Here is a 27,417-nt window from a genome sequence, read left to right as displayed (position 1 = left end):
TATGAGAAATTTTGGGATATAATAAGAAGCAAGAGGAAGAGAGTGCAGGGCTGAAATGGCTGACAATTTGATGTTGATACAGGACGTTCCACGTTACGCACGTTGCAATTTCAAATTTGCTGGGATCTCGATCTTTGAGCGGACATGAACCTTTTTCCCACATGGAAACTTTTTTCTTTTACCACCAAAAAAATATTCATATCGCGATAACTTTTTTGTTTTTAGATATTTTTGCACCATTCTTTCACAAGATCTCAAAAAAACTCTTCTAGTTTGAGAATTCGATATTGATATTTGGTGATCTAGTTTTTAAGATATTCCGATGTTCCTTGGGGGACCGACATTCTCCATATAAAATGTCTTTGGAAGCCATTTTGTTTTTGGTCAATTTATCAAAAAAAAAAAAAAATAAAATGTGTACTGTATAATACCACATAATAAGGAGCTACCCTGAAAAAATCATACAAATCGGTTCAGTAATCTTGGAGAAATCTGAAAATTACGATATGAGGTTTTTTAGAGTTTTCAAGATCTTTATTTGTCCCGCGTGGTACCACACACTAAGCTCTTACGGTGAATTTCACCGTAATCTCAACAGCTGAACAGTTCGGTGAAATAAAACACAGTAACTTCGTTGGAATTTAACGGATTCCGGTGATTTTTACCGAATACTGTAAAAATTTACCGTACTCCGTTAATTTATTTTACCGAACTGTTCAGCTGTTGAGATTTCACAGGAATCCGTAAAATAATTTAAGTGTGCAGAAACATAAATGCTCATTATTCAAGGAAGGCTGCACCAAATTGCTTCATTTTTTCACAACATACTCGCATTAATGTATCATTCTGAGGAGTTAATATCCGAATACGATAAAAATTCTGTAGCCTGAGATATTTACGTGACGTGGCTACACGTCGGTCCCCCAAGGAATTTTGGAATATCTCCGGATCCAGATGACTAATTATCAATATCAACATATATTCTGTTACTAGAAGAGTATTTCAAGAACTTGTGAAAGAATGGTGCAAAAATATTGAGAAACAAATTTGAGAAACAAAATGCGATTTGAATATTTTTTTAGCGGTAAAAAATGAAGCTGCCGGTAGAGGGGTTAATCCCATACCATCAGTCAGTGCTTATTCATAAAATTTTTCAAAAGAATTTCTCACCTAATTTGGTGATGCTTGTTTAAGAGTTTGCACACTTTTGTGTTCTTGATGAACTTCTATATAAATAAAAATGGAATGGTGTTCGTATGTCATGAAATGGCTTAAGAACTGGCTAATAGACTACCATAATTATGTCACTTTTGCATTAGTCAAGTGTTCCGACGTGTTTGAGTAAACGGAAAGATTTGGAAAGTTCTCTGGAATAACTGGAAAAACAACTGAAACCTGATTGTCGTTTTGTAAGAGGGATTGCATGCCATTTTTCAACAGCTTAGGGGGAGATCCCCCAGTACCGGACACTTAAGCCACTAAATTCATAATTCGAAAACTATTGATTTTATGGGCTCGTGTAACCCATATATGATAAATATTATCATTTTTATAGCGTACAAAAATAAATTTGAAAAAAAAATTTGAATTTTGACAATGCATTTTGATGATGTAGTTTAGTACCAAATTGATCGATCTTGAAAGGTGGCACCCAATACCGGACACGATCTAGAAATGCCTCGAATTCTGCAAATTTGAACATCATTGAATGTGTACTGTTCACGCCGAAGTTGAACTTATCCTTGCTAACCATTTTGGTTGGAGAACCCTCTCAGCCTCGCACAGTATTCGCTGCAATTGGTGCCAAACAAATGCTCAGACTGATCATCAAATAGATCAGACACAACAATGATTTGCACAGTGGACTATCTCTTTGTAGATGTTGTATGGATGAAAACGATCTTTGCACATCAATATCATGCAGGTATCACATTCCGAGGTGTTTCCACACTGTTTCTCAACAAGCCGAGCAGACAGTATTGTTCAATACACAGCAGCTAGGATAGATCAGATCGACAACTCAACTCAACTATATACTACGGAATATGAGGCACAACACACAGGCACCACCCCTTCTCTCATGTACCTTTTTCGCTCCTGCACTATTATTGTACCGAACTACATCTATAGGAGAACTTCCCAGTTGAAGTTAGTACGATAGTTGCTGCCGAATCAAGAGGTTCTATTGCGCATTCCACTGCGCAAGCGCGCGCTTCCGCGTCGCACCGTTTGCCTACGGATTAATATTACGACAATTTGTATATAGTGTAAATAAACGTAGTATGGAAAGTATCACATATGGACTCAAGTGCTAGTGCTTAATTCGATTACTATTGTCCGTTATTCCTTCAACGGTCCGAGCTCGACCAAATCACAAGCGGCGGTAACAGTGTACACTATAGGAATAGTTTATAACTACCAATTCAATGCATTTGCAACATTTACAAGAATAATTTGAATTTTTCTTAGTTTGCAAGATGCCTATCAAAAATCTCTTCCATATATGATGAAAAATAGCACATTTTACGATATTGTTCTGAATGTTCATTCTTCTTAATTTTATTGCATGTTTGATACCATGATCGACGGAACCCATGAAAAATGAAAGTATTTTGAGACACTGACGCAATAATTACAAAGATATCATATAACAAATCAAGCTGTCCGAAACTGAGGGACAGGAGGTGCTTAACGAAAATTTTAATTTGTCCATATTTAGTTCAATTATGATACAAAATACATTCATACTATCAAATAAGGATTATGTTCGATCATGCTTGCGTGATCCAAAGTATTTTTTTGTCATTCAAAATAATTACTAAATATGCTCAAAATTAAGAGGATACGTGAATTTTTTAAAGATTTTCAAACTTTTCTACTTTTTTAAAAAGGCATGCATATTTCAAGGATGTGTTATTCTACGCAAACATTAGTCTACATAATAGCTTTCTTTTCTACTAATACACCATCTTGATTGGACCATGATTTCTCAATGTTTCGACTTTGTCCGGTATTGGGTGCTGTCCGGCACTGGAGAATCTCCCCCTTCTTAATGGCAAAATGAAGTTTAACGAACCACCAGTATTTAATATTATTCTTACTTAACAAAAACTAGAACTTAAGGTTAGTTTATTGCCAGTCTATTCGTGATCTAATGTAGAGCTAAAAGGCGATGGTGGCGCTATTCTAGATTGGCGATTGGTACATCCCTGGCGAAGTTGGTGGTAATAACTTTAGAAGAAAGGTCACCACAATTATTTTACTGATAAGATTTAGTCAATTCTAAGCACAGGAAATCGTAAATATTCATTTCAGATTGCAAAATTTCCGCAACATAACTCTACATTTATCCAATCGGGTGTGGCCAAAAATGCAAAAAATGTACCTTGGAAAAAAGCTCTTAATTGGTAACTGTGGAAGCTTTCTTATACACTAAGCTGGAAAAAGGCAGAAAGATGAGAATGAACAGCAGAAAAAAAGTTGCTTCTTGTTTAATCTTTCTTGACAAAAAAAAACAATGATCAGCTTGACGCACTTCCTTGTAGTTATTTTTACAAATATGACGTACCTTACGATGCAAAGGACATTAATGTGATTATCGTTTTAATATTCTATATTATATTTATTGAAATTTTAACCAAGAAAACTAAAACCATTAATGAGTTACTACAAAATCATACTGATTGATAGGAGCCTGCAACCAACTTTTATTATGAAGCTATAAGTATAAACAATCTAAATGCTTCTCATATTTCTTAAACATCGATGTTATGCATTTATACAATGAAAATGTGTTCTATCCTGACAAAATCGAAATTTTCTTTTTCAAGTTTGTAAAATAATTTGATCCACTTGTTACCTAACGTTTGTTGAATAACTGAATCTTTCTATTCAACGTCTATAGGACTGTTGGACTCTTGGACCTTTAGTGCATCAAAAACATGTGAAACCTCGTATCTTGTTGACTACAACGTAGAATCGCGTAATTGCCGGAAGTATTGTAGGGTTCCATATACACCCGATTCTGTTTTTGCACGGATTTTTTTTACACGGCCGTGCAAAAAAAGTTGCCATACAAAATTTTTTGCCAAAACCTTATTTTTACATGAAACGTCGAGAAATGGTGTTACTTTTTTTACACGGTTTTTGAAATTTTGAACTGAAAACTTTTTTTGCACGGTACGCATCCCCCGTGCAAAAACAGAATCGGGTGTACACCTATCTATGGTTTGGTCTTGAGCGATACTTCTCCAGTTGCCTGAACGTTAAGGGATCCCAAATTCTCTTCCATAGCGTACAGGACACTAATACATTCTTGTGTCCTCTTCTTACAGCCAACCTTTGAAGATTTTGATGTCCTCTTATACCTTCAGAACTACTCGATGGAGCTATTGATGAAACTGCAGACTACAGTGCTTGAGAAGCTCGACCGGGATCTCGTCCTTCCCAGTAGCCTTTCTAACCTCTCATATGGTCGGTGGGTCCAAACCTCGAACGTCATCATAATCTATGTTCGTTCACTCAGTTCCTCGCTACATTTCCATTTTCACCGTTCAACAACTGTAGAAAATACTTCTGCCATCTGGCAGCCATCGCCATTTTATCGGTTAGCAAATTTCCAACTCGGTAATGACACATGGCGGGTGCATACTGGCACGGTATACCACATAGAAGTGATTTTTTTTTTCAACTGTAGCCTAATAACTCAAGCGTTCCTGCTCGTGTTATCACTCTTACTTCAAGCTGCCTGTTTTTCCTCTCAGCGTTTCTCTCCGTTGAGGCGAGTGCCGGTCACTTACATCATTCTTCATGCCACTCTCTGGCACTCTTCATCAAACCAGTTGTTTTGTATTCGTCGTTGACCAGTGCCAATTAAGTCTTTTGCTTTTGCGGTCACAACTTCATAGATAGGATCTCACAAACTATCGACCTCTTCAGAAATGTTGATTCATCCTTACTGATTATCAAGCTGCTTGCGGTGTTGTGCAGCTGCTCCATCCGTCGACAAACATTGGATATTGTATCGCATCGTTTTGTTATTTCTGGAACTCGTGACGATGGATAACCGCGTTCACGAGCTATTCATGTAAAAAACATTTCACACAACGGACCCAAAAGCGTGGTTCTTTGAAAGTTACATACTTAAGTTAGTGAAGAAACGAATACATATTTTCCCTGTTGAACATATTTCCTACGATCAATATTTTGATTTACCATTTTCTCCGTTGTTCGCTCTCCAGGTTCCAAATTCCTCTGCTCCGAGGTGATTGCCCCGATCCGGTCCGAGGTGGACGACATCTCGCTGTTCATCATCAACTTCGAGGACCTGACCAACCCGACCAGCCCGGAGCCCATCGAGCCGGTGAAGTTGAGTAAATGTAAGCACTGTACATGCTCATTCCGGTTTCCTTACCCGTTGCAGAAGACTCACCACCGCAGTTTTCTTTCAGTGGACCGGGCCAGGGCAAGTTTTAGACAATCGTTCCGCATCGGACACATTGCCCTGCGGGATCGTGGTCTCCGGTTGGCCGGCTATCTCACGCCGCCTTCCGATGCCACCCAAGAGGAGGAGGAGATCGGCATCAACAAGAGTGCGATTGAGAGGTATAATTTCATGTATGATTGGATTCTTAAATCTTTTGGGTCGCTTTGGGGTCGGGTTAGAACTTTCGATAATTGATGCTTGCTATTTCCCACCGAAAATACCGCAGGGGGTTTTGCAGTGACAGGGTTAGCCAAACGACGGTGCTCAAGGTGGAGACGAACATCTGGGCACCGATGTCGACGCCGGCGCTGACGAGGACCAAGGAGCTGGAGGCACTGCAGGCCGATGTCGATACGCTCAGTGGACCAGGAGAAATTGTGATAACTACCCCGGAGGTAGGTCGTAATTACGGTATTGGCAAGAATAAAGTACACAAAGGTGATTTTTCATAACTAAAGTTTTTGACTAAAGTCGTTTAATTTAAACCTGATTGTTATTTTCCACTTGCACTTCCAATTTCAGATCAATGTGATCGCTAGAAGCAAGAATACGGATTACCAAACTTGATCATTTTGCATTGAATTTTTTGTTTGTGATCGTTATTCTTGCCAGTACTTTACTTTAAAATACCACATACCAGCTAACAGTTTTCCTCTATTCTAGGTGGCCAAAGCGGAAGTGACAACAATCGAGCTTCCGACGCCAATCGTCGATTCCAAACCAGAGTTTCAGCAAACCAAAAGTTTAGACTTTGAGATACAATCAAAACGTAGGTATAGTCTGGCAACACTGGCCATCACGCCCGCCGCAGAACAATGCATTGCTCACCCTTCGAACGCAAAAAAAGACACACGGTTGAGTTTACGTTTGGTTCAGGATTTTACTTTTCGGTTCCCTCGTTGCTACTCTTCTTGAGTTCATCGTTAATCCCCATCCTTGTTTGCAGTTTTTCTACTTTTAGGAAACACTTCTCGCACTGTTTTATGGTTTACATACAGTATTTTTTTAGGTTCAGAAAAGCAATTTTTGTCTGACAATCAACAACAACAGTCAATCGAAACATATCAACATTCATGATCTTCCAACTGAATTTCGTCGGTGTGTTCACCGCACCAAGATGCAGACGAAATCCAGTTGGCGCATTCGAATTAGCTGAGTTTAATGAAAAAAAAAACTGACAATGCTTTTCATATGTATATTCATAGCGCTGCAGTTTGGCAAGCAAACGCCTTCCGAATGTAATGAACAGTTTATTTATGACCCCCCAATAATTTGTTGATTGTCGCTGTTTACTTTGAGAGCCTGTCCTTTCCTCGTTTCAAGTTTTTGACCTTTGTCCTAGTTTTGGTCTTCGTTACTCTGTCTATACCTATAACATTTTACTTGAAGTTGTTCTATCTAGTGTTGCAGTGGTGCCTACTTGTGTGTTGAGTGTTAGTTTAATCTTAAAATTGCACAAAATGCCATGCCGTCATGTGTTGGAGCATGAAGTGTGTATTTGCGCTTTGTTGTAATTTTGAAGCTCTTTGTTAAATGTAAGTGCACAATTGTATGCGGACGTCTTTCTCACTTTTAATTAATTTTGTGCGAAGGAGATCATAAAATACTTCCACAAAAAGTTACCACATTCGGAGTGTTCTTGACAATTTTTGATAATAATATTAGCTTTCTTTAGATATACTTGGATTATATTACAACATATTATTTAAAAAAATCGTTATCTAAGATCCATATTGAGTTGAGGATAATCAATTTTAGGACTATCAGGAGATAAAAAGCTGGTATTTCTGGATTTGATACCACGGGTCAACAGCAAAATGTTATCAGAAGGTTTATAGCTTAAATTTACATGGCCAAAATATTTGAAAACACGTTATTTTGTTTTCAAAATTTACGTTGTTGTTCATCAAAAAACAAAAACTTGCTGTCATTGCTCCAATAACTCGTACAGGAAATTGTTTAACAATACATCCAATATTCCAATTTTTTGCTAAGTCTTCAGTGGTTTCCAAACATAGCTGCAAAAATTCAACACTATTTTTGCAGCATCGAATTTTTATCGTTTCTTCTGATTGCATTTTATTTATAAAAAAAAGAGATGTAAGAGGCTGATGTTGTTACTTGTAAAATCTAAATCCTTAAATCCTTAAATCCTTAAATCCTTAAATCCTTAAATCCTTAAATCCTTAAATCCTTAAATCCTTAAATCCTTAAATCCTTAAATCCTTAAATCCTTAAATCCTTAAATCCTTAAATCCTTAAATCCTTAAATCCTTAAATCCTTAAATCCTTAAATCCTTAAATCCTTAAATCCTTAAATCCTTAAATCCTTAAATCCTTAAATCCTTAAATCCTTAAATCCTTAAATCCTTAAATCCTTAAATCCTTAAATCTTAAATCCCTTAAATCCTTAAATCTAAATCCTTAAATCCTTTAAATCCTTAAATCCTTAAATCCTTAAATCCTTAAAATCCTTAAATCCTTAAATCCTTAAATCCTTAATCCTTAAATCCTTAAATCCTTAAATCCTTAAATCCTTAAATCCCTTAAATCCTTAAATCCTTAAATCCTTAAATCCTTAAATCTTAAATCGCTTAAATCCTTAAATCCTTAAATCCTTAAATCCTTAAATCCTTAAATCCTTAAATCCTTAATCCTTAAATCCTTAAATCCTTAAATCCTTAAATCCTTAAATCCTTAAATCCTTAAATCCTTAAATCCTAAATCCTTAAATCCTTAAATCCTTAATCCTTAAATCCTTAAATCCTTAAATCCTTAAATCCTTAAATCCTTAAACTCCTTAAATCCTTAAATCCTTAAATCCTTAAATCCTTAAATCCTTAAATCCTTAAATCCTTAAATCCTTAAATCCTTAAATCCTTAAATCCTTAAATCCTTAAATCCTTAAATCCTTAAATCCTTAAATCCTTAAATCCTTAAATCCTTAAATCCTTAAATCCTTAAATCCTTAAATCCTTAAATCCTTAAATCCTTAAATCCTTAAATCCTTAAATCCTTAAATCCTTAAATCCTTAAATCCTTAAATCCTTAAATCCTTAAATCCTTAAATCCTTAAATCCTTAAATCCTTAAATCCTTAAATCCTTAAATCCTTAAATCCTTAAATCCTTAAATCCTTAAATCCTTAAATCCTTAAATCCTTAAATCCTTAAATCCTTAAATCCTTAAATCCTTAAATCCTTAAATCCTTAAATCCTTAAATCCTTAAATCCTTAAATCCTTAAATCCTTAAATCCTTAAATCCTTAAATCCTTAAATCCTTAAATCCTTAAATCCTTAAATCCTTAAATCCTTAAATCCTTAAATCCTTAAATCCTTAAATCCTTAAATCCTTAAATCCTTAAATCCTTAAATCCTTAAATCCTTAAATCCTTAAATCCTTAAATCCTTAAATCCTTAAATCCTTAAATCCTTAAATCCTTAAATCCTTAAATCCTTAAATCCTTAAATCCTTAAATCCTTAAATCCTTAAATCCTTAAATCCTTAAATCCTTAAATCCTTAAATCCTTAAATCCTTAAATCCTTAAATCCTTAAATCCTTAAATCCTTAAATCCTTAAATCCTTAAATCCTTAAATCCTTAAATCCTTAAATCCTTAAATCCTTAAATCCTTAAATCCTTAAATCCTTAAATCCTTAAATCCTTAAATCCTTAAATCCTTAAATCCTTAAATCCTTAAATCCTTAAATCCTTAAATCCTTAAATCCTTAAATCCTTAAATCCTTAAATCCTTAAATCCTTAATCCTTAAATCCTTAAATCCTTAAATCCTTAAATCCTTAATCCTTAAATCCTTAAATCCTTAAATCCTTAAATCCTTAAATCCTTAAATCCTTAAATCCTTAAATCCTTAAATCCTTAAATCCTTAAATCCTTAAATCCTTAAATCCTTAAATCCTTAAATCCTTAAATCCTTAATTAATCCTTTAATCCTTAAATCCTTAAATCCTTAAATCCTTAAATCCTTAAATCCTTAAATCCTTAAATCCTTAAATCCTTAAATCCTTAAATCCTTAAATCCTTAAATCCTTAAATCCTTAAATCCTTAAATCCTTAAATCCTTATTTCCTTAAATCCTTAAATCCTTAAATCCTTAAATCCTTAAATCCTTAAATCCTTAAATCCTTAAATCCTTAAATCCTTAAATCCTTAAATCCTTAAATCCTTAAATCCTTTAATCCTTTAATCCTTAAATCCTTAAATCCTTAAATCCTTAAATACTTAAATCCTTAAATCCTTTAATCCTTTAATCCTTAAATCCTTAAATCCTTAAATCCTTAAATACTTAAATCCTTAAATCCTTAAATCCTTAAATCCTTAAATCCTTAAATCCTTAAATCCTTAAATCCTTAAATCCTTAAATCCTTAAATCCTTAAATCCTTGAATCCTTAAATCCTCGGAAATTTTACAACGCATTTCAAAAACTTGAATTGGTAATATCGAAGAATTTAAGGAATTTTATTTTTTGGGAACCCAGCCAACAATTGTTTGGGGATTCGTTATGAAATTATACTAGGAACCTTCAATTTTCAAATTGCCACCATTTGGAGATCAGTAGATCAAGTAATTTGAAATCAATTTTGAAATAAGTGCGATTTGTTGGTCTTTTAATCCTCGGGTGTAGAGTGAGGTGGGGCAAAAGTTCCTTAAACCTTAGTGGTATAATCAAAGTTATCAGAAAAACAATAGCAGTTAAAACAAAATAAATACCATACAGTGAACCTTCAACATATTGGCTATAATTTTGCCGAACTTGTGTCAAAATATTCATCAATTTTTTGTTATAACAATTTTAAAATAGATTGTCTTCAACGAACTTTTGCACCACCAGTGGGGTAAGAGTTCGAATCAAGTGTGGGGCAAAAGATCGTTGGCTTAAACTCAAAATATTGATACTTTTATGACAGGCATACCTTATACCAGCCATAAACTTTTGTTTGTCGAAAAATACACACTAAATTTTCATCAAAAAATTGCCCAAAACAGGGTAAATTGTAATGTACTCAAAAATAGCAGTTTTTCGCAAAACTAAGTGACAATGTAAAATTTCGTGACATTTTTCGCACGATCAGGCAAATTTCGCTAAATTTGAAGATAATATGTGGATTTTAGTCAATTTGCGAAGTTTTCCGTGAGTTCATACATGAGTTGAACTTTTGCCCCGCTGATTCGAACTTTTGCCCCACTATGGGCCAAAACTGGTTTCCAAGCATTTATGCAAAAACCTATACACCTCAATAGGCCCTAAAACACCCTTGTATAAAACATTAAAAAGATTTTATTTTTAATTGGTTCCATGTTTGCATGTGTGCCTTAGCGCGAAGCAAGGCACGTGTCAAGCACTATGATTTAGCCGAGAAACGAACGAAGAAGAATAGGGAAAAATAATCGATTCGATTTTTTCCATGCTGATCAAATGATCCGACTCTTTCCATAATAGAGCCACGATTCACTCGTTCTTTTGAGTGATCCGGATCTTTTGAACGGCTCCGATTAATTTTGCCCATCTCAACTGGGGTGAGACATTACCCCTGACTCCTCCCCATGTTCTAGGTAACGGTAAAAGCATCGACACTAGGGGTCCAAAATTAGCCTCAAACTGATATCTCAACATTCAAATAAGTTAGAAGGTTGGTGTCTTCGGCAATGTTATTGAGCAGATCAAGGACTATCTAGCGATGGAAAATCTGATTCAGAATTCATCCGCTAGGTGGCGTTTAAAACAAAGTTTATTTAATCATCTGCATCTCAAAAGCCTAATCAGCTTATCCTCTTCGGCAAAGCTGTTCAGCAGATCCAGCGCTATCTGGTGGTGAAAAGCCCGCTAGGTGGCGAGAGTTAAAAAAATCTTACGGTAATCTGGTGGTGAAAAATCTAAGGGAGAATTAATCCGCTAGGTGGCACTAGTAATAAATTTTCTTCAATTATCTATATTTCAAGATCCTTATCAGCTAGAAGGTTTGAGTCTTAGCCAAAGATTTCAGCTTGCAGACGGTGTGAAGCCTAATTGATAAATCATCGTGTGTGTGGCGCTAGTAAAAATAAATTTTCAATCTTCTCCATCTCAAGATCCTTACTAGCTAGAAGGTTGGTGTCTCCGGCCAAGCCGTACAACATGTTAAGGGCTATCTTGCAAGGGAGAATCTGATTATAAACACATCCACTATGTGGTGATAGTAACAAAATTTTCTTAAATCTTTTATATTTCTAGATCCTTATGGCTATCTGGGTCATGAAAAGTCTGATTGACAAATCAACCGCTATGTAACAAATTTTCTTCAATCTCATTATTCCAAAACGAGTTTTACGTCTAGGTGTTAATAGCAGAGTTTTTCCATGATATGGAGCCTTTTGTACCCATTCATAGCATTTCATTGAAACGGGATGACGTCACCAATCTTCCTCTCAATCTTTATTGTGATTTTACGCTGTACTACACCTCCTTTATACCACATTGGTCATTATCAGCTGGTTCGGGTTGCGATCGGCATCATCGTTGTTGCATGCAGTTTTGTAGGGACGTTCCGATATATCGAATCAGTTTCAGTTCCCTTTTCCTGCTTGTGACTTCTCAAATCGATATGTTTGGCAGAACTAATATTTCAATCTAATAAAGTAATGAATAATGATCATCATAAACGTTAAAAAGCATTAATATAATTAACATTTACGCAACAACTTTAATCCTTTCGATGTATCGAAACAAAAGTATCGGAAGAAAGTCATACGAAAAATCAAAAGTAAAATAATGTTTTCCAATATCTTTTTATCACTATGATAACCCTTTTACATTGAACTATTGGTAGAAAATGTAGCATGACGCAAAAACATCAAAGTAAACGTTCACGAACAGCAAAAAGGAATCGGTTGGTCAAAAAGATTCGATATATCGGAATATCCCTATGCTGTTTACGCTTGATAGGTGGCAAAGTGTGTGGTAAATCGTAGGGGAATAGGGCGATATTCAAAACTGAAAAGGCAATAGATGGCTCTTTTTCAGTGGTAGTAAAAACGAAATCCTGAAGCAAAGAAAGCACCACGGAAGATGAACTAAACACAGAAAGTTATGTATTCACTTTGCACTTGATTTCTAATCACTTCTTTTTTTATTCAGTTTCCGAATTGTAAGTAATTTACGTTTTTCATTATTTCCCATACGTTTTGACAGTTCTCCGACTACCATTCTTCCATGCGCTAGTGTTGGAAGAAACTGGCGCCAACTGTTAGCGTTTAAGAACGAACTAAACAGTCGTTAACCTATTGGGGTAAAATAAACACCCTAAGCAATTTTCATGCTTTCTTGCTTATGAATGTGTCAGATTCTTCCTTATTTGCTCAAAATTGAAGAAAAATGCAATTAAACAAGTTGAAATATTGTGATGGAAATAGAATTTTATCAACATTATTGTAGTATCGAAAATTTCTTCCCACAGAGTCAATGTTTCAAACATGTGGGTAAAATGAACAACGGGGATTCATTTGGAAGTTAAATGAACATATAATGGGGGTAAAATGAACATCATTCAAATAAACAACCGGCGCTCCTAATGAACCAATTTGTTAGGCAAATTGTAGTTTTCAAAGCAACCCATTTCATAATCAAATAAGACTAAGATTGAAAGGCCCTTGGCCGACCATATAATTTGTTGAAACAATTGGGTCCTAAAATGTTAAATGAATTTTTGTTTTTATTCAATAATACGAAAGAGCATGTTTTTGTAACTACATTAGCAATTTTTCGTGCTCAAATAACGACTATAACATATTTAAAATTTAATTTTAAAAATTGTTCCAAATATGAACCTTGACACTTTTGATTATGTTTGACGTTCACTTTGTCGACAAAAATGTCACAGGGCTTTTAGTTTTAACACTGGGGTTGTTCCTATCTGACATTTCGGAAGGGACACGGAAAACAAAATATAACCAAAAATTTGAGTTTAAACCAAGGGGTGTGACAAAATCTCAAAAACTATAAAAACATGTTTATTGACTTTAACCAACGAAAATCATTTATAAATTGTGTAAACATGTGTTTTTGGCCTAAACTTAAGCGTTTGGTATCAAAATTGGGACAGGGCTTTAGGACCCTATTGTACCCCCCAAATCAAATATTAGATAAACACGAAAAACCATACATTCCACGAGTGAAAACTTACATCATTCAAGAAAACGAAGAGGCGTACTTTGTGTTTGTTTACTTTTACAACTTTTTACAGTTCTAGATCGTCCTTAAATTGCCGAAATAGTTTCTTAGTCTGCGAATTAATTACCGTAAAACACAATCCTGTTCATTTTATATCTTCTATATTTATATCTGAATATCTTTGCCAAAGACACCAACCTTCTAGCTGATAGGAATCTTGAGGTAGAGAAGATTGAAGATTTCTTTTCATTAGTGCCACCTAGATGATTAATTCTCAGTCATACTCTACACCACCAGATAGCTCTTGATTTGCTGAACAGTTTTGCTGAAGACACCGCTTTTCTAGCAGATAAGGATCTTGCGGGGGGAGGAGCTAACCCATTTCGCATAAGGACGTTTGGCATGATGGACGTTTCACATAAAGCACATAAAGCAATAATAGGTAGCATTTCAAAGAAGTCAAATAATACTCATTATGCCAAATGTCCTATATGCACAACGTCGTTATGCGAAACATTTTTATGCGAAACGTCTCAGCCCCGATCTTGAGATACAGGTGATTGATGTTTTTTTTCAATAGCATCACCTAGTGAAAGAACTCTCAATCGGAATATTCATCGCTAGATAGCCCTTGATCTGCTGAATAACATCACCGAAAACACCAACCTTCTAGCTTATTTGGATGTTGAGATATCCGTTTGAGGCCTAATTTGGACCCCTCATTGCCACGTTTTTTTCGTTACCTAGAATAGGAGGAGGGGTCAAGGGGGGTGTCTCACCCAAGGATTGTGAAAACAACTAATCGCATTTACTTTAAAATTTATTAAAATTAATTAATCTTCTGGTCTCCGAATTGTGGCTATTTAATAATTCAAGGTTCGTTTCGGACTTTTAAGGGTTAAGTGTCTTTCAGGTACCGTAATATTGATCAGCGGGGTAACATTGATCGGAATGATCCCCCTCGTAAAAAGTCCGAATCAACATTTTTTGAAGGCTCATTTACAATACATGCATGGTGGTTCTCTTTCTTATATTCATGAGCTAATGATAATTCAGGTTTATTGAAAATTGAGTTTTGTTTATGCGCAAATTTATAAACTTTTCGAAACAATGGTTTCTATGATTACGGATGACACTACCGAAGATTGAGTGCTGCAAATGATATACGCAACGAAAATGTTTTTATTACTAAAAATAATATCGCTGAAAATTTTTTATAAGTTTGTTCAATTTAGCAAAATGCACGAATTACTCTTAAGAATCCTAAATCTTCATAGGAAATCGCATACATTTAGGCGTATTCAGCGGTTCACGTTGTTTTAAATTTAGAAATATCTAAAAGAGTAAATGATTTGCAAGATTTTGGTCTTCATATCCGGCTTTAGGGGCCATGAATTTAGTAAGCAACGACATTTTCAACATTACCGAACATTATTTACATGGGTGATCAATGTTACCCAATATCGACCAAATCAAAAATTCTTTTTTAACATTTTTTAAAACATGCTTAATACTTTTACAAAACACAAACACAATATATTGTCACAAGCCATGGGTGCCAGTACTTGTTTTAACAATATATTATTCAAAAAGCTGATCAATGTTACCAAGGATTACGGTAGTATCAACTCCAGAGATATTCCCATTCTCTCAAAGGATTTTTTTTTTCAATATTTTTGATTCATCCAGATTTGTTATCCACAATTATTTTTATAATATCTCCTAACGTTGCTTTATAGATTAAAAAAAAAGTTACATTTCCTTTGAAGGAAGATTTGGAGGAACTCCTTCAGTAGTATCTGAAGACATTACCGGATAAATGTCAGGGGGAACTCAGTTGGAACACTCAAAAGGACTCTTACAAGAGTCACTGGAGGAACTACTGAAGAAATACCTGAAAAGTTATTCAGGCAGAGTTGCTGGAAATATTTGTTTTGAAAATAATTAGATGAATTGCTGTAGAAACCACAAAAACACTTCCTATTACCTTCTTATCTAAGTTAACCTTTGCGTTCCAAAGCTAATATTACAACCAAATTTACGTGGTCCTTTGGCTCTAATTTCCATAATAACCAGTTGAACCAGTTCTTGGGACATCATTTGTGAATAAAAATTTGATCAACACAAATGATTTATGATTCAGCTCAAACAGTGTAGTTTTATTTGATCCGTGCAAAATAATCATGGAAATGTCTCAAATGACCTTCGGACAGAACCCACGGAATATTCGTATAAAACCGTAACCGACAGTCCGACTGAGGTTTCCAGTACATGTCACAAGACTTGAAAAGTATTGTGGTGTTGTGTCAAAATTGAAATTGAAATCAGCTGAAAAATGTGGAAATATAAACCAAAATATCACGAAAATTTTGTTGTAAAAATAGATTAGGGACGCAAAGTTTAATGATGACTTAGAGCTTAATGGAGCTTAATGACAGTTTGGTCTTAACCACAAGCAGCTGTATTGTGTGATATAACTGAAAATACCTATTAGGGGTCAAAGGTGTTAAATAAGTCTATGCTTTACTTCGCATCATTTTGGTTGAGACATTTTCAAAATGTTAGGGATGTACAGTATTGGACAATACATTTGAAGCTTTCTAGTATATGAAAAAAAAGGTTTATTTTGGAGGCTTTAATCTGAATTTTTTATGAGGCGATTTGAATGAGTTTTTCACAGCATGTAAGTCACAACTTGAACATATATACTTTGAAGATTTTTCTAACCACGAGTTCAAATGCTTAAACGCTTTGACGAAAGTGAATTTTCTAACAACTTTCAATAATTGACATGAATTGAAAATTTGTAAAAATACTCAGAAATATAATTTGAAATTCAAAATATGTCTCACGTGCTGTAAAAATTTCATTCAAATCTGTCCATAAATAACTGAGATCTAGCCTACCAAAGTAAATATTTTTTTATGGAAATTCGACAAGTTGCAAATGTATTGTGCAAACTATATGTAAAGTATACCTTCTAGACAATAAATTGAATATTATTGAGACACATGTCAAGGATTTATCTGTTTCCGCACAAAACTAACGATCCATACTCTCATAAAACTCATGTTCCACAAAGCAGTGCTTTCAAATTTGCATGCAATAAATTCCACCCCACCAGCACACATAACCAAGCTTTTCGTATTCGAAAGCTCCGTCAGCACCCAAACTTGCATTCAACATTTCCGTTTACCATCTGCTTTCGATTCTTCAAAAGCCCGTTTGCCGTGAAAAGCCATTATTTCCGTTTCTACTTGAGATTGTTTTTCTTTCTTGTTCTTCTCTCTTTTTCCATTCTCGTTTTTGGTACCTCACCACAACCACCCCACCTACCAAACGCAACTGTGCTTTATGATGTGCGTGTGTGCCTTCCCGTGTGATTTTTCTTCGTTTTTATCTTTACCTTACTACTACTGGCCCCCCGACCACCACCACCCCCCTCGACCTTTTGTGCTTCTCCGTATTTGTGTTTTATTTTTCTCCAATTGTAGATCCCGAATACACTAAACTTATGCAGTCTTATGAAAGTACGCACGCAAAAAATTGTCGAGGGTTGATAGAAAAGCGTGCTCATACGATAGACGATTTTATGCGAGGTAAAATTTTCCTTGAATAAATCACCACCCCAATTTTGGTCTTAGATCGAAGTAGGGCAAAACTTTCTTCATACTGCAACAGCATTCTACTGCCTATACTTTGCAACTACTGTACTTCTGCTCCTCCATACTTTTATAGATGATAAATCTCTTTCAGTACCTACTTCTCGGCGCACCTGGTTCCGGATCCGACTTTGGGACCGGGGGTGGCACTTTCCTCTTGTGCACATATTACTTTCCGCGGAATAGAATATAGCAACAAAAAAAAACACGTTCACGGGTCACAATAGGATTAGTGGGACATCTGTTGAGTGACCCCCGCACGGTGTGCTAAAACTCACTTATTATCGAACTTGCATGAACTTTTTATGTTTCTTTCATTGAAAGTTAGCCGTGGTAGTCTAGAAAAACTCACGGCATATTTAAAAATCTTTGGTCGACGAAAACATGATTTTTTTATTCTATTTTGTCGTTTATCATACGTGAGTTTATAGAAGAATAATAAATATTCTATGTTTTGACTATACATTCGTTGTGCTCAAAAATTGATTTTACGTAAAAGAAAGTCGAGTCTAGTACACTACACTGAAGACGGCCTCACAGTTGAGGTCGAAATACACTAAGACTAACTTTTCATGAAAACCTATGGGAGGTTCACGCAAGTTCGATTATAAGTACGTTTCAGCACAGCGAGCCTCGTTCCTTTATAGTCTTATGATTACGTTTTCCTCTACTTTCCTTAATTATTTTAATCCAACAAATCCCCTAGTTAGGTTAGTTGCATGATTCTACTTCTACTAGTCGTTTGTAGCACTAAGCTTGTTTTGCCAGTTGACAATTTTTAAACCAAACCAAAATCTCATTATTTTCAGCTGCATTTATTTCAAAATAATCTCGTTAAATCGTTATCAAAATGTTTAAATATTGCCATAATCGAAATCAAAACCAAACAAACAAACAAAAAAATCGCTTCCCATTCAAGAGTTCGGAACGCCAGCAGTGTGTGCGTGTGTGAAAGCTCGCTTTGCTGCCCGACGAGCTTTCTGCCTGGCTACCACTACCACTACCTATCTACATACTTCCTTTGTACAGACAAGTTTGTACGATTGTTTGCGATCAGTAGAAAATGTCAAGAACCTTTCGGGTGATCCCAATGGTCGCGAAAGCCCTGCCCAAGGTGAGTATCTTATCGAAGCGACGAAAAATCACCACCCCCGTCTTTGTGTAATTGTGTGTGCGTGCTTCCGATGGTGTCTCTCAATCCAGTTTAGGTGTTTCTCCTAACCATAACCTACTATACTTACTTGTCGCTGTCTATGAATGTGTATGGTAACTGACGTAAAATGCATTACAATTTTTGAACGGTTTTTACTGTGGAATGTGCTTCAATGTACGCTTAGGAAAGCTCAATGCAAACGCTGTCTGTAATTTGCTATGTACGTTTTGAAGATAGGCAACTGCGTGTTAGCGTTAAATCATTTCCGCGCGATAACTAATGCGTCCTGTAGTGTGAGGGGGAGAGTTCGTGCTATGGGTTCCTGGTGTAATTTGACGATGCAACTTGGTTGAAGTGGTTGTCTGCAAGCTATGCTATAGAAGAGGAAATCTAACGAAGTTCAAAGATGAGTTTATATAATTACCATGGTCATCAAAGACCCCAAAATGTAAGCCTTAAATTTTAAATAAGTAGTCAGAGAAGATTCCATTTTCATAACGAGATTTTTAGCCCTGGGCTTCATCTAGTTCATCTCGAGACCAACGGCTTTACTTCCCTTTCGAAGGAAATCGGCACTGAAAATTTTAGTGACTATTTTGGGGATGGGATCCAATTTTAGGTCCTATTAGAAATTAGAACTTTTCATAATTTTTCTATGTACATATTATTTTTCTTTTATTTTTGAAATACAAATTCAAAATTGAACAAAAACAGATATAAAACTTGTAATGCATCATGAGAACGATAACATTTTTTTTTATTGGACGTTATTTTCTGTTTCTACCAAATTTAGTAGTTGCGGAAAACAATTCCATCCCATTAAGTGGTTTTCTACCATGCATAACAATAATAACAGAGCATATTTACAATTTTGAAATTTACGTGCTATTTTTGATCAATTCATTTTTATATGATATATGTTTAGTGAGACATTTTTAGTCAACATATTTTATGGTTGATGCCATATGTTCATCAAATATGTGCTCAAAATAAAAATCCACTATTTATCAATCCTATATTTTCAATGGTTGCGATGGGTCCTACTTGCACCGTTTAGCGGGGTAACTGCGTCTAAAATGCTCATTGTACAACTTTCTTCATGAGTTTTCACAATTTCGAAATTGTTACAGCAAATTTCATGTACACACCAGCAATATGTTGCCGAAATGTGATCGTGTTGTTAGATTTGCAAAATATTTTAACCGCTATTTGTCACAAATCCTCGAAATGTTGAACTCCCGACACACCACCATCAAATTCACGGTTGAGAAAGAGATGGATGGAAAACTCCCTCTCTTGGAATTAATGATAACCAAGAAAGAGGATAACACTTTGAAATTCGGTATCTACCGAAAACCGACATCCACCGATCGGTACATAACGGCCAATTCTAACCACTACGGAGCACAAAAACAAGCCGCGTTCCACTCAATGGCACACCGCTTTTTCAATATTCCCATGGAAAAAGAAGAATTCGTTGAGGAGAGAATGAAGATTCATGAAGCTGCAGCGGTAAATGGTTACGATGAAGAATTTGTCAACAAAATACTTAGGAAACACGAACGGAAAAAACATCGCCAAATTGCTACTACACTTCAACCCCATAAGGAAGAACCCCTACGGATAAGTTTGCCGTTTTATCCAAAATTAACCCGTTAACGCCCAAGGTATCTCACAATTGGAATTCAGTTCCGTTTTTGTTATTCATAGTCGTATTCCTATAAATTAAACCTTATTTCACCAAAAAAAAATCAAGTCTATGGTGGGGATCCAAAAAAAAATCTTGAAAGTGTGTCGTCCATATCTAGTTGTTCTATAAGTTTATTTTCGAGATTAATCAAATATATTTTCATGCTATTCGTCCCATTACTATGTAAACAAGTTGAAAAAAACTGCAGGTGAGGGATAATTCATAAATTACGTCACGTACAGAAGAGGAAGGAGGGGGTTACCAGAAAACGTGGCCACCCAAATAAAAAAAAGGAAATCCATACAAAAAGTGTGATATAGAGGAAAATTGAGGAGGATGAATATGGCAAAACTTTGCATTACGTAATTTATGAACGTACCCTAATAAAGAAATTGTAATATAGAGAATAAAAATTTCAGAGGTGAAAGATGCATGCCAACACTAAATCGTTTAGTGACTTCAATTCAATTTTCTGTTCCACCACGTAAGTAAGATACAGACATACATACATCCCCATACATGTACAATTATGAACACTTACACCCTTTATACCATAAACAAAAAAAAACTTACGTCAAATATTTTGATTATAAAAAACACATACAGATGTTTCGGAACAGTCTTCAAAAAGATTTTTTAAAACTTGCCAGCTGATAATGAAAACATGACTATCAAAATATTTTTCTGGGTCAAGTTATTAGTATACATTGTGGCTCGGATCTGACAGCGATTGAAATAAATATATTCGGTAATACCAGAATTTCGTTAGTGCTAATCAAAAATTAGTCATTGAACTGAAGAATGACAGTCAAATATTGGAGTCCAACATGCTTTACGTGAATAATTGAAGCCAACATTATTCGTCTATAACGTTGAAGTTACTGCATCACTGATGAATATGGTCTTATCCAGCGATAGAACCGAATCCACGCGATTCAAGATTTTTGATACTATCGCGGACCAGAATACCTGGGGAGCATATGGAAGCGTGCCCGCTCAAATGTCACAATTCTTGGACGAAGTGAGTTCAGCAAAGAAGGCTCTTTACCACTATCTCAACGTGTCACTGGTTCTGAAAAGTAAACAACCATACAAAATTACGCCCAAACAATGGTGAAGGCGTTATCAATTTTCTCGAAAACATTCATTTTGGGAATTTAGCAGAATTTATTGGCAACAACGCATTGTAGTAGCGCGTAGTAAATAACTGCTTGCAAACAATATCTTTCAAGCACATTTATTACCTGTAATTTTGCGAATAATAATTTTTACTTTTCCACGTTAAACCTTCAAACTAGTTCTGGACTTAGGTTGGAGGCTATTCAATTTTACTCTCATTAAGCAGCCCTTCACCCTTGGAGTTCAGTTCACGGATGGATAAGTCAATATGTCGGTTTTCCGTTCTTCACTCCCTTCAAAAGATCATTTTTTTCATTCGATGGCTAGAAAACATGTGATTTCTTTGTTTGGCCTACAATAAATGGTGTCAAGGTTCATATAAAAATGTAAGGAGCATTGCATCCGAAATAAGCGATTATTGCTCGACTCGGTAGTTAGTATGTATTGTTTTGATTTAGGCAGACCAATTTCTTACTGGTTGTTTCATTGATGTTTCGCACATAAAAGCAATTCTCAGCTAATAAGTTTTTTGCGAACATTTCTCCTTTAGTTGATCATCGTTTTCGAGTATACCAAATTTTTCATCACTGGACTTCAATATAGGCGAATAAAATATTTGCCGACTAGCGCCATCATGAGAATGATTTCCCGAACTAAGAAGGTTTTAGGCGAATAGAATAGCTTCCTTTGGATTTAATCAGTGGACCGATCTCGAATAAAATGTGTCCCCAGTAGTGCCATTTAGGTGATTTCCGAAGTTATAAGTTTCCAGGCGAATAGGTCTCATTTATTTCTTCAACTTTGTCAAAGATACTAACTTTGTATCCAATCACTGGATTAAGATATAAGCAAATAATATGTTTGTTTTCTAGTGCCACCTTGGGAAAGTTTTCCAAACTATTATGTTTCTGGGCGAATAGATCCTAGTAGGTTGAACATTTTTGTCGAAGACACCAATTTAGAATCTCATCGCTGGATTGATATGTAAAATAAAATTAAACATTTGACCACTAGCGCCACCTTGTGAGTGTTTTCCGAACTGATAAGGTTTTAGGCGAGTAGGATTCATTTAGTTGTTCAGCATTGTCCAAGACACAATCTTTGTTCTGAGATATTAGCAAATAAAATCCTTGCCCACTAGCGCCATCTTGTGAGTATTATAAGGTTTTGTTCAATATTGTTAATCAGTTGAACACATTTGTCGAAGACACCAATGTTGTATCTCATCACTGAACTGAGATATAAACAATCAAAATGTTCGACCACAAGCGCCATCTTTTGAGTATTTTCCGAACTAATAAGGTTTTAGGCGAATAGGTCTCATTTAGTTGATCAACTTTGTTGACACCATTTTTTGTTTTTAAAACTGGACTAAGATATAAGCAAATATAATTTTCGCTCACTAGTGCCATGTTGGGAGTGTTGATTTTCATGTGATAGACAAAGAGTTAATAAAAAACTGAACGTAGACTAAAAAGATACGGCTCATACAAAACTCTACGTTTTCTCATACAAAAAGTGTTACGGAAGAGGAGGGGGTTGAACATTTTCAATTTTAAGTGTTACGTAACTAATGGATGCAGCCCCTTATCAAAATTAATGTTAATTTGATTGTTTGATGAGTGCGCGGAATTAGGCATTCTTCTGCGCGGAATATGGAAAAGCGTTTAAAAAATGCGCGGAATTAGGCTATTTCAACGAGTGAACAATTTCAAAACAATCACAATTTTAAATTATGAATACAGTCTAGTTTATATTTTTCCCATAATCTTGAATAGATTTGCTAGCGATCCATCCATAAAGCTTTTTTGTTGATGCAATACTAATTTTTAATTAACAATTTGAATCGTTTTATTCCTTAACTGCGCTGAATTACGGCACTTTACGGTACAAATAAGTGGCGACAATCTTATTTTAATATGGTTTTTACATTGCCATAAAAAGAAATATCTCTTTTGTAACAACGGTAGGGTAGATGTAACAATAGTGGAGGTACTAAGCACCAAAGGAGTAGGCGTTGCCCGCGAACGGTCGTGTTTTGTTTTGCTCCACGCATTTTTTTCGTGCTCTCGTTTTTTCCGCGATGTTGTCGGTGAATTAGCTGGAGCTACGCCATCCAGATTTCAAGTCGGAAGTGAAATTTGGAAAAAAAGCCGATATTAAACAGTGAATAAACTTTCAGAAGTGTTTAGTGTGATATTCTTTGGCTGGTTCTAATTGGTTTTATTGAGATTTGTGCGCCCACGTGATTTTTTTTGAGGCTATGCTTGTTTTCCGGCCGACACTACTACGACACCCGGACGAATGGTTCCGAGAAAATAAAAAAAGTGGTTACGTTATACAAAAGATTTTAAAGTAAGAATGAGAAATGATAGTGATAAAACATGCACGCAATGTGGTCTAGCAATGACAAATGGCATGCGTCACATGGAGATGCAATTGGATGCCACTCAGATGAGAAAAATAAGAAGAAGGAAATCGATTGCTGATTGGATTGGATAACAACGCCGCCTTAGATGGATTTTGGTGAGATTGTTCTGATTACCTATTTATTTGTACCTAAACATTAAATACGCGCCAGTTTCAAAGTAAACATCTTTGAAACAGGAAGTGTGTATGTATTATCATTATCCATTTGATAACGGTAATGCATACATGCGGGGCTTGTTGTTAGTGAAAGTGACTACTGAATGGACGTGTCTCTCCAGCCATTCTGAAATGGGTCACCGGATCTGCAATAGAGCTATCACCTTCTAGCTCCCGGACTGAAGCTTTTTGCAAAAATGTACTACATTTTTGCTGAAAACTTTTTTCCATAATACCACTGCCGGACAGTGGGGGTTAGATGGATCACACACACACACTAGTGCCATGTTGGGAGTGTTTTCCGAATTTATAAGGTTTTATGCGAATAGGTATTATTTAGTTGTCCATTTTTGTCGAAGACACCAATTTTGTATCTCAAAACTGGACTAAGATATAAGCAAATAAAGTTTTGGCTCACTAGCGCCATCTTGGGAGTGTTTTCCGAATTTATAAGGTTCTATGCGAATAGGTATTATTTAGTTGTCCATTTTTGTCGAAGACACCAATTTTTTATCTCAAAACTGGACTAAGATATAAGCAAATAAAGTTTTGGCTCACTAGCGCCATATTGGGAGTGTTTTCCGAATTTATAAGGCTCTATGCGAATATGTATTATTTAGTTGTCCAACTTTGTCGAAGACACCAATTTTGTATCTCAAAACTGGACTAAGATATAAGCACATAAAATTTTGGCTCACTAGCGCCATCTTGGGAGTGTTTTCCGAATTTATTAGGCTCTATGCGAATTGGTATTATTTAGTTGTCCAACTTTGTCGAAGACACCAATTTTGTATCTCAAAACTGGACTATGATACAGTCAACTTTCGTTCGTTGCACTAAACCTGTAGCCCACTTAGTTAAAGACTTTCACTAATCGGACTGAGTTTCAAGCTGTCAAATAACATAGAACAAAAGAAAATCAGAACTACCAACATTGATAAATTGCGTCTTATGTCAGAAAATGACGTTTGCCTTCGTTTTATGTGCTAAGGGTATGCGATATGGATTTTTTCCATGTCGATACGAAACGAAACGATACGCGGAACATCTTGCGCTGATAATGACGAAACGAAACGAAATTTAAAAATGTTTCGTGTAACTCGATACGAAATCAAATATCTCACGGAATTTTTCGAAACGAAACGAAATTTTTAGTTTGTTTCACGGAATACACGTTTATGTTTTTTTTTTCTTGTCAAAAGCTGGAAACTTGACAAAAGGCTTAAAAAACGTATTTTAAAATCCTCTACTATATGGAAACCTTGGTGTTGCTCAGCGGAATCCTAACATGTTTTGGTAAGACTCTTGTTGGTTTGAAATCTTCTTAATAACTTTATAAGATTTCATTTCAACATATCATCAACACAAGGGAATGAGCAGGTTTAATTTAAATGTTACAACTAAGAAGTGGATCGAAAAGCAGTTACAAACATTTAAAACAATCTCAAAAATATTGAGTGGAGTCCAAAATTAATTTAATTTTTAGAAATGCCTTACAATTTTTTTTATCATGTGGATGTGATGTTATGCCAATATATACCATAAAACATGGAATAATGATTTTCATTTTTTTTTGCTGTACTGTATGCTTCGTGGCTTGGATGAATGTGATTGGGGACACAAGTCGATAAGTGATCATGAAGAAGCAGACTCTGTCCTAGTTGGAACATAACGCCAGCAAGAAGAAGAAAAATAAGTAGAACAGAGGAATCACTGGAATATTTGCTTTAGTATTTACTGGAGTATTGAATTAAATTACATTTTAAAGAATCCATCAACACATACCTAAGAAATCAATCAAGATAAATTTAAAAGAACTGCAAGAGTAATAAATTCCAAGAGATGTTGCGGCAGCAACCTCACCAGGATTGCCTGTTGGGGTTAATTTAGAAGTCCCTAATAAATTTTCTGGAAAAGCCTTGCATGAACTGCGAATTAATTCTTGGAGGGATCACTCTGGAGGATCAAATCTGGATGAATGCCAACTTTTAGAGTAAACCTTGTTGAAAATACTGAAGGTATTTCTATTATTTTGTAGAGCAAATAGTGGAGAAATGATCCTATTCCAAAATCTGTGAAGGAATTTCTGGACGATTTCTGGATGAAAGGATTGTTGATATTATCTCATTTTCCAATTCTTTGTTTAAAACTGACTAAAAAATCACATTTTCAATAAATGTTGAACCTCGAGAGTATTTTTTTTAATATTTGAAAATTTCGTTTCTCCGAGATTTAGATGTGCGAAAATCGAAAAAAAATTGTTGCGCTTTTCCTTCCCTTATCCCAAGTTACGGTAAAGATGGGCGTGGCCGGGAATAGCAATATTCATGATTTTGGTAATATTGTCCAAGACTGGGCCAAGGTTTACTCCCCAGCCTTGTTCCTGAAAGCAGTCTATATGAGGTTATCAAATGAAACGTGAATGTTCCTAGTATCCAATCTACGAAGTATACCGTAACTACGCTAACGCTATAACATTACGTTAGTTCATTAAACGCAGTTGTTCCTTTCCTGAGCTATTCGCCGCGAGGAATTAAGGGGGCAGGATCCGTCATTGATTTCGTAGTTATTAAAAGCAGTTTTTTCGTTCAAAATCAAGAAAATTTACAGGAAAATGTGTTCACAGTATTCTATCCTCCAACCGAAACACAGTGAACACATTCTCATCGAAACGTTAAGGGCAAATAGGCGTTTTTGGAAACTTTACAACAGCAGTGAAGTTTATCATATCATGCGGACCAGTCAATACTACAGTCACCCCACAGTTATGGATAGCACACAGATATGGATCAAAGTTGGATTAAACGGAGAATATTTCATCAAATAGAGTTGCAATTACGCAGAACCCATTTTACCAACGCAAACCATAAATCTATACAGCATCGCAATCAACAATTACATGCTTAAACACATTTGTTCCGTTCGTAGGAAATAAAATGTCATACATATATGCCTAGAAGGGTTGATTGATATCTGTGGGGCATTGGAACCCATACCACAGTTATGAATCTAAGATAAGACGATTCCTAAAGAAACGCCAAAACGTATGCTTTCAGTAGCACACTATTCGTTTGCATCGCAGATAATTTGCTGTTATAGTGTTCTGATCCATGATATCAGTCGATTTGATCCATAATACGGACCCATTTTTGACTGTAACTAGAAGTAGAAGCAAGCGCTTTGCCGTATTTTGCTCGAAATTAAACTCGAATTTCGCGAAATTCCGTTTTATTTCGTTTGTTTTCAATTTTCCGTGGAAATATTTTAACAATTTGGCGAAACGAAACGAAATAGCAAAATACAAATTTCGCCTGTATGAGTTCCGTGGAATTCCGCGGAATTTCGTTTCGAAGCGTATTTGACGGAATCATTCGGTATTTCGCATACCCTTATTATGTGCGCTATAGCCCAACTCACGGGAGCCCAATTAAAACGAAGCCCACCTAAAGATAGTGCAACGAACGAAATTCGACTGTATAAGCAAATAAAGTGTTGGCTCACTAGCGCCATCTCGGGAGTGTTTTTCGAATTTATAAGGTTCTATGCGAATAGGTT

The 27,417-nt window shown here is 35.5% G+C and overlaps 1 protein-coding gene across 9 annotated transcripts in view; it reads left to right on the top strand.

Annotated features, from left to right (window-relative positions):
• LOC5571255 (potassium voltage-gated channel subfamily H member 6) overlaps window positions 1-27,417 on the top strand; it is a 529,023-nt gene that overhangs the window by 210,566 nt on the left and 291,040 nt on the right. For 4 of the 9 annotated variants that reach the window (XM_021840246.1, XM_021840249.1, XM_021840251.1 and 1 more), the window contains exons 4-8: window positions 5,241-5,362; window positions 5,423-5,616; window positions 5,712-5,880; window positions 6,149-6,254; window positions 18,234-18,428. In XM_021840246.1, the coding sequence (XP_021695938.1) occupies window positions 5,241-5,362; window positions 5,423-5,616; window positions 5,712-5,880; window positions 6,149-6,254; window positions 18,234-18,428 (786 nt within the window). Of the gene's footprint in view, window positions 1-5,240; window positions 5,379-5,422; window positions 5,617-5,711; window positions 5,881-6,148; window positions 6,255-6,690; window positions 6,724-17,146; window positions 17,252-18,233; window positions 18,429-27,417 lie in introns of all 9 variants that reach the window. The other 5 variants (XM_021840250.1, XM_021840247.1, XM_021840252.1 and 2 more) reach the window with 5 other exon arrangements.

Source organism: Aedes aegypti, chromosome 2 (genome assembly GCF_002204515.2).
Source record: "Aedes aegypti strain LVP_AGWG chromosome 2, AaegL5.0 Primary Assembly, whole genome shotgun sequence".
In the NCBI taxonomy this organism is placed as follows: domain Eukaryota; kingdom Metazoa; phylum Arthropoda; class Insecta; order Diptera; family Culicidae; genus Aedes; species Aedes aegypti.
This window is presented reverse-complemented; position numbering and strand designations above follow the sequence as displayed.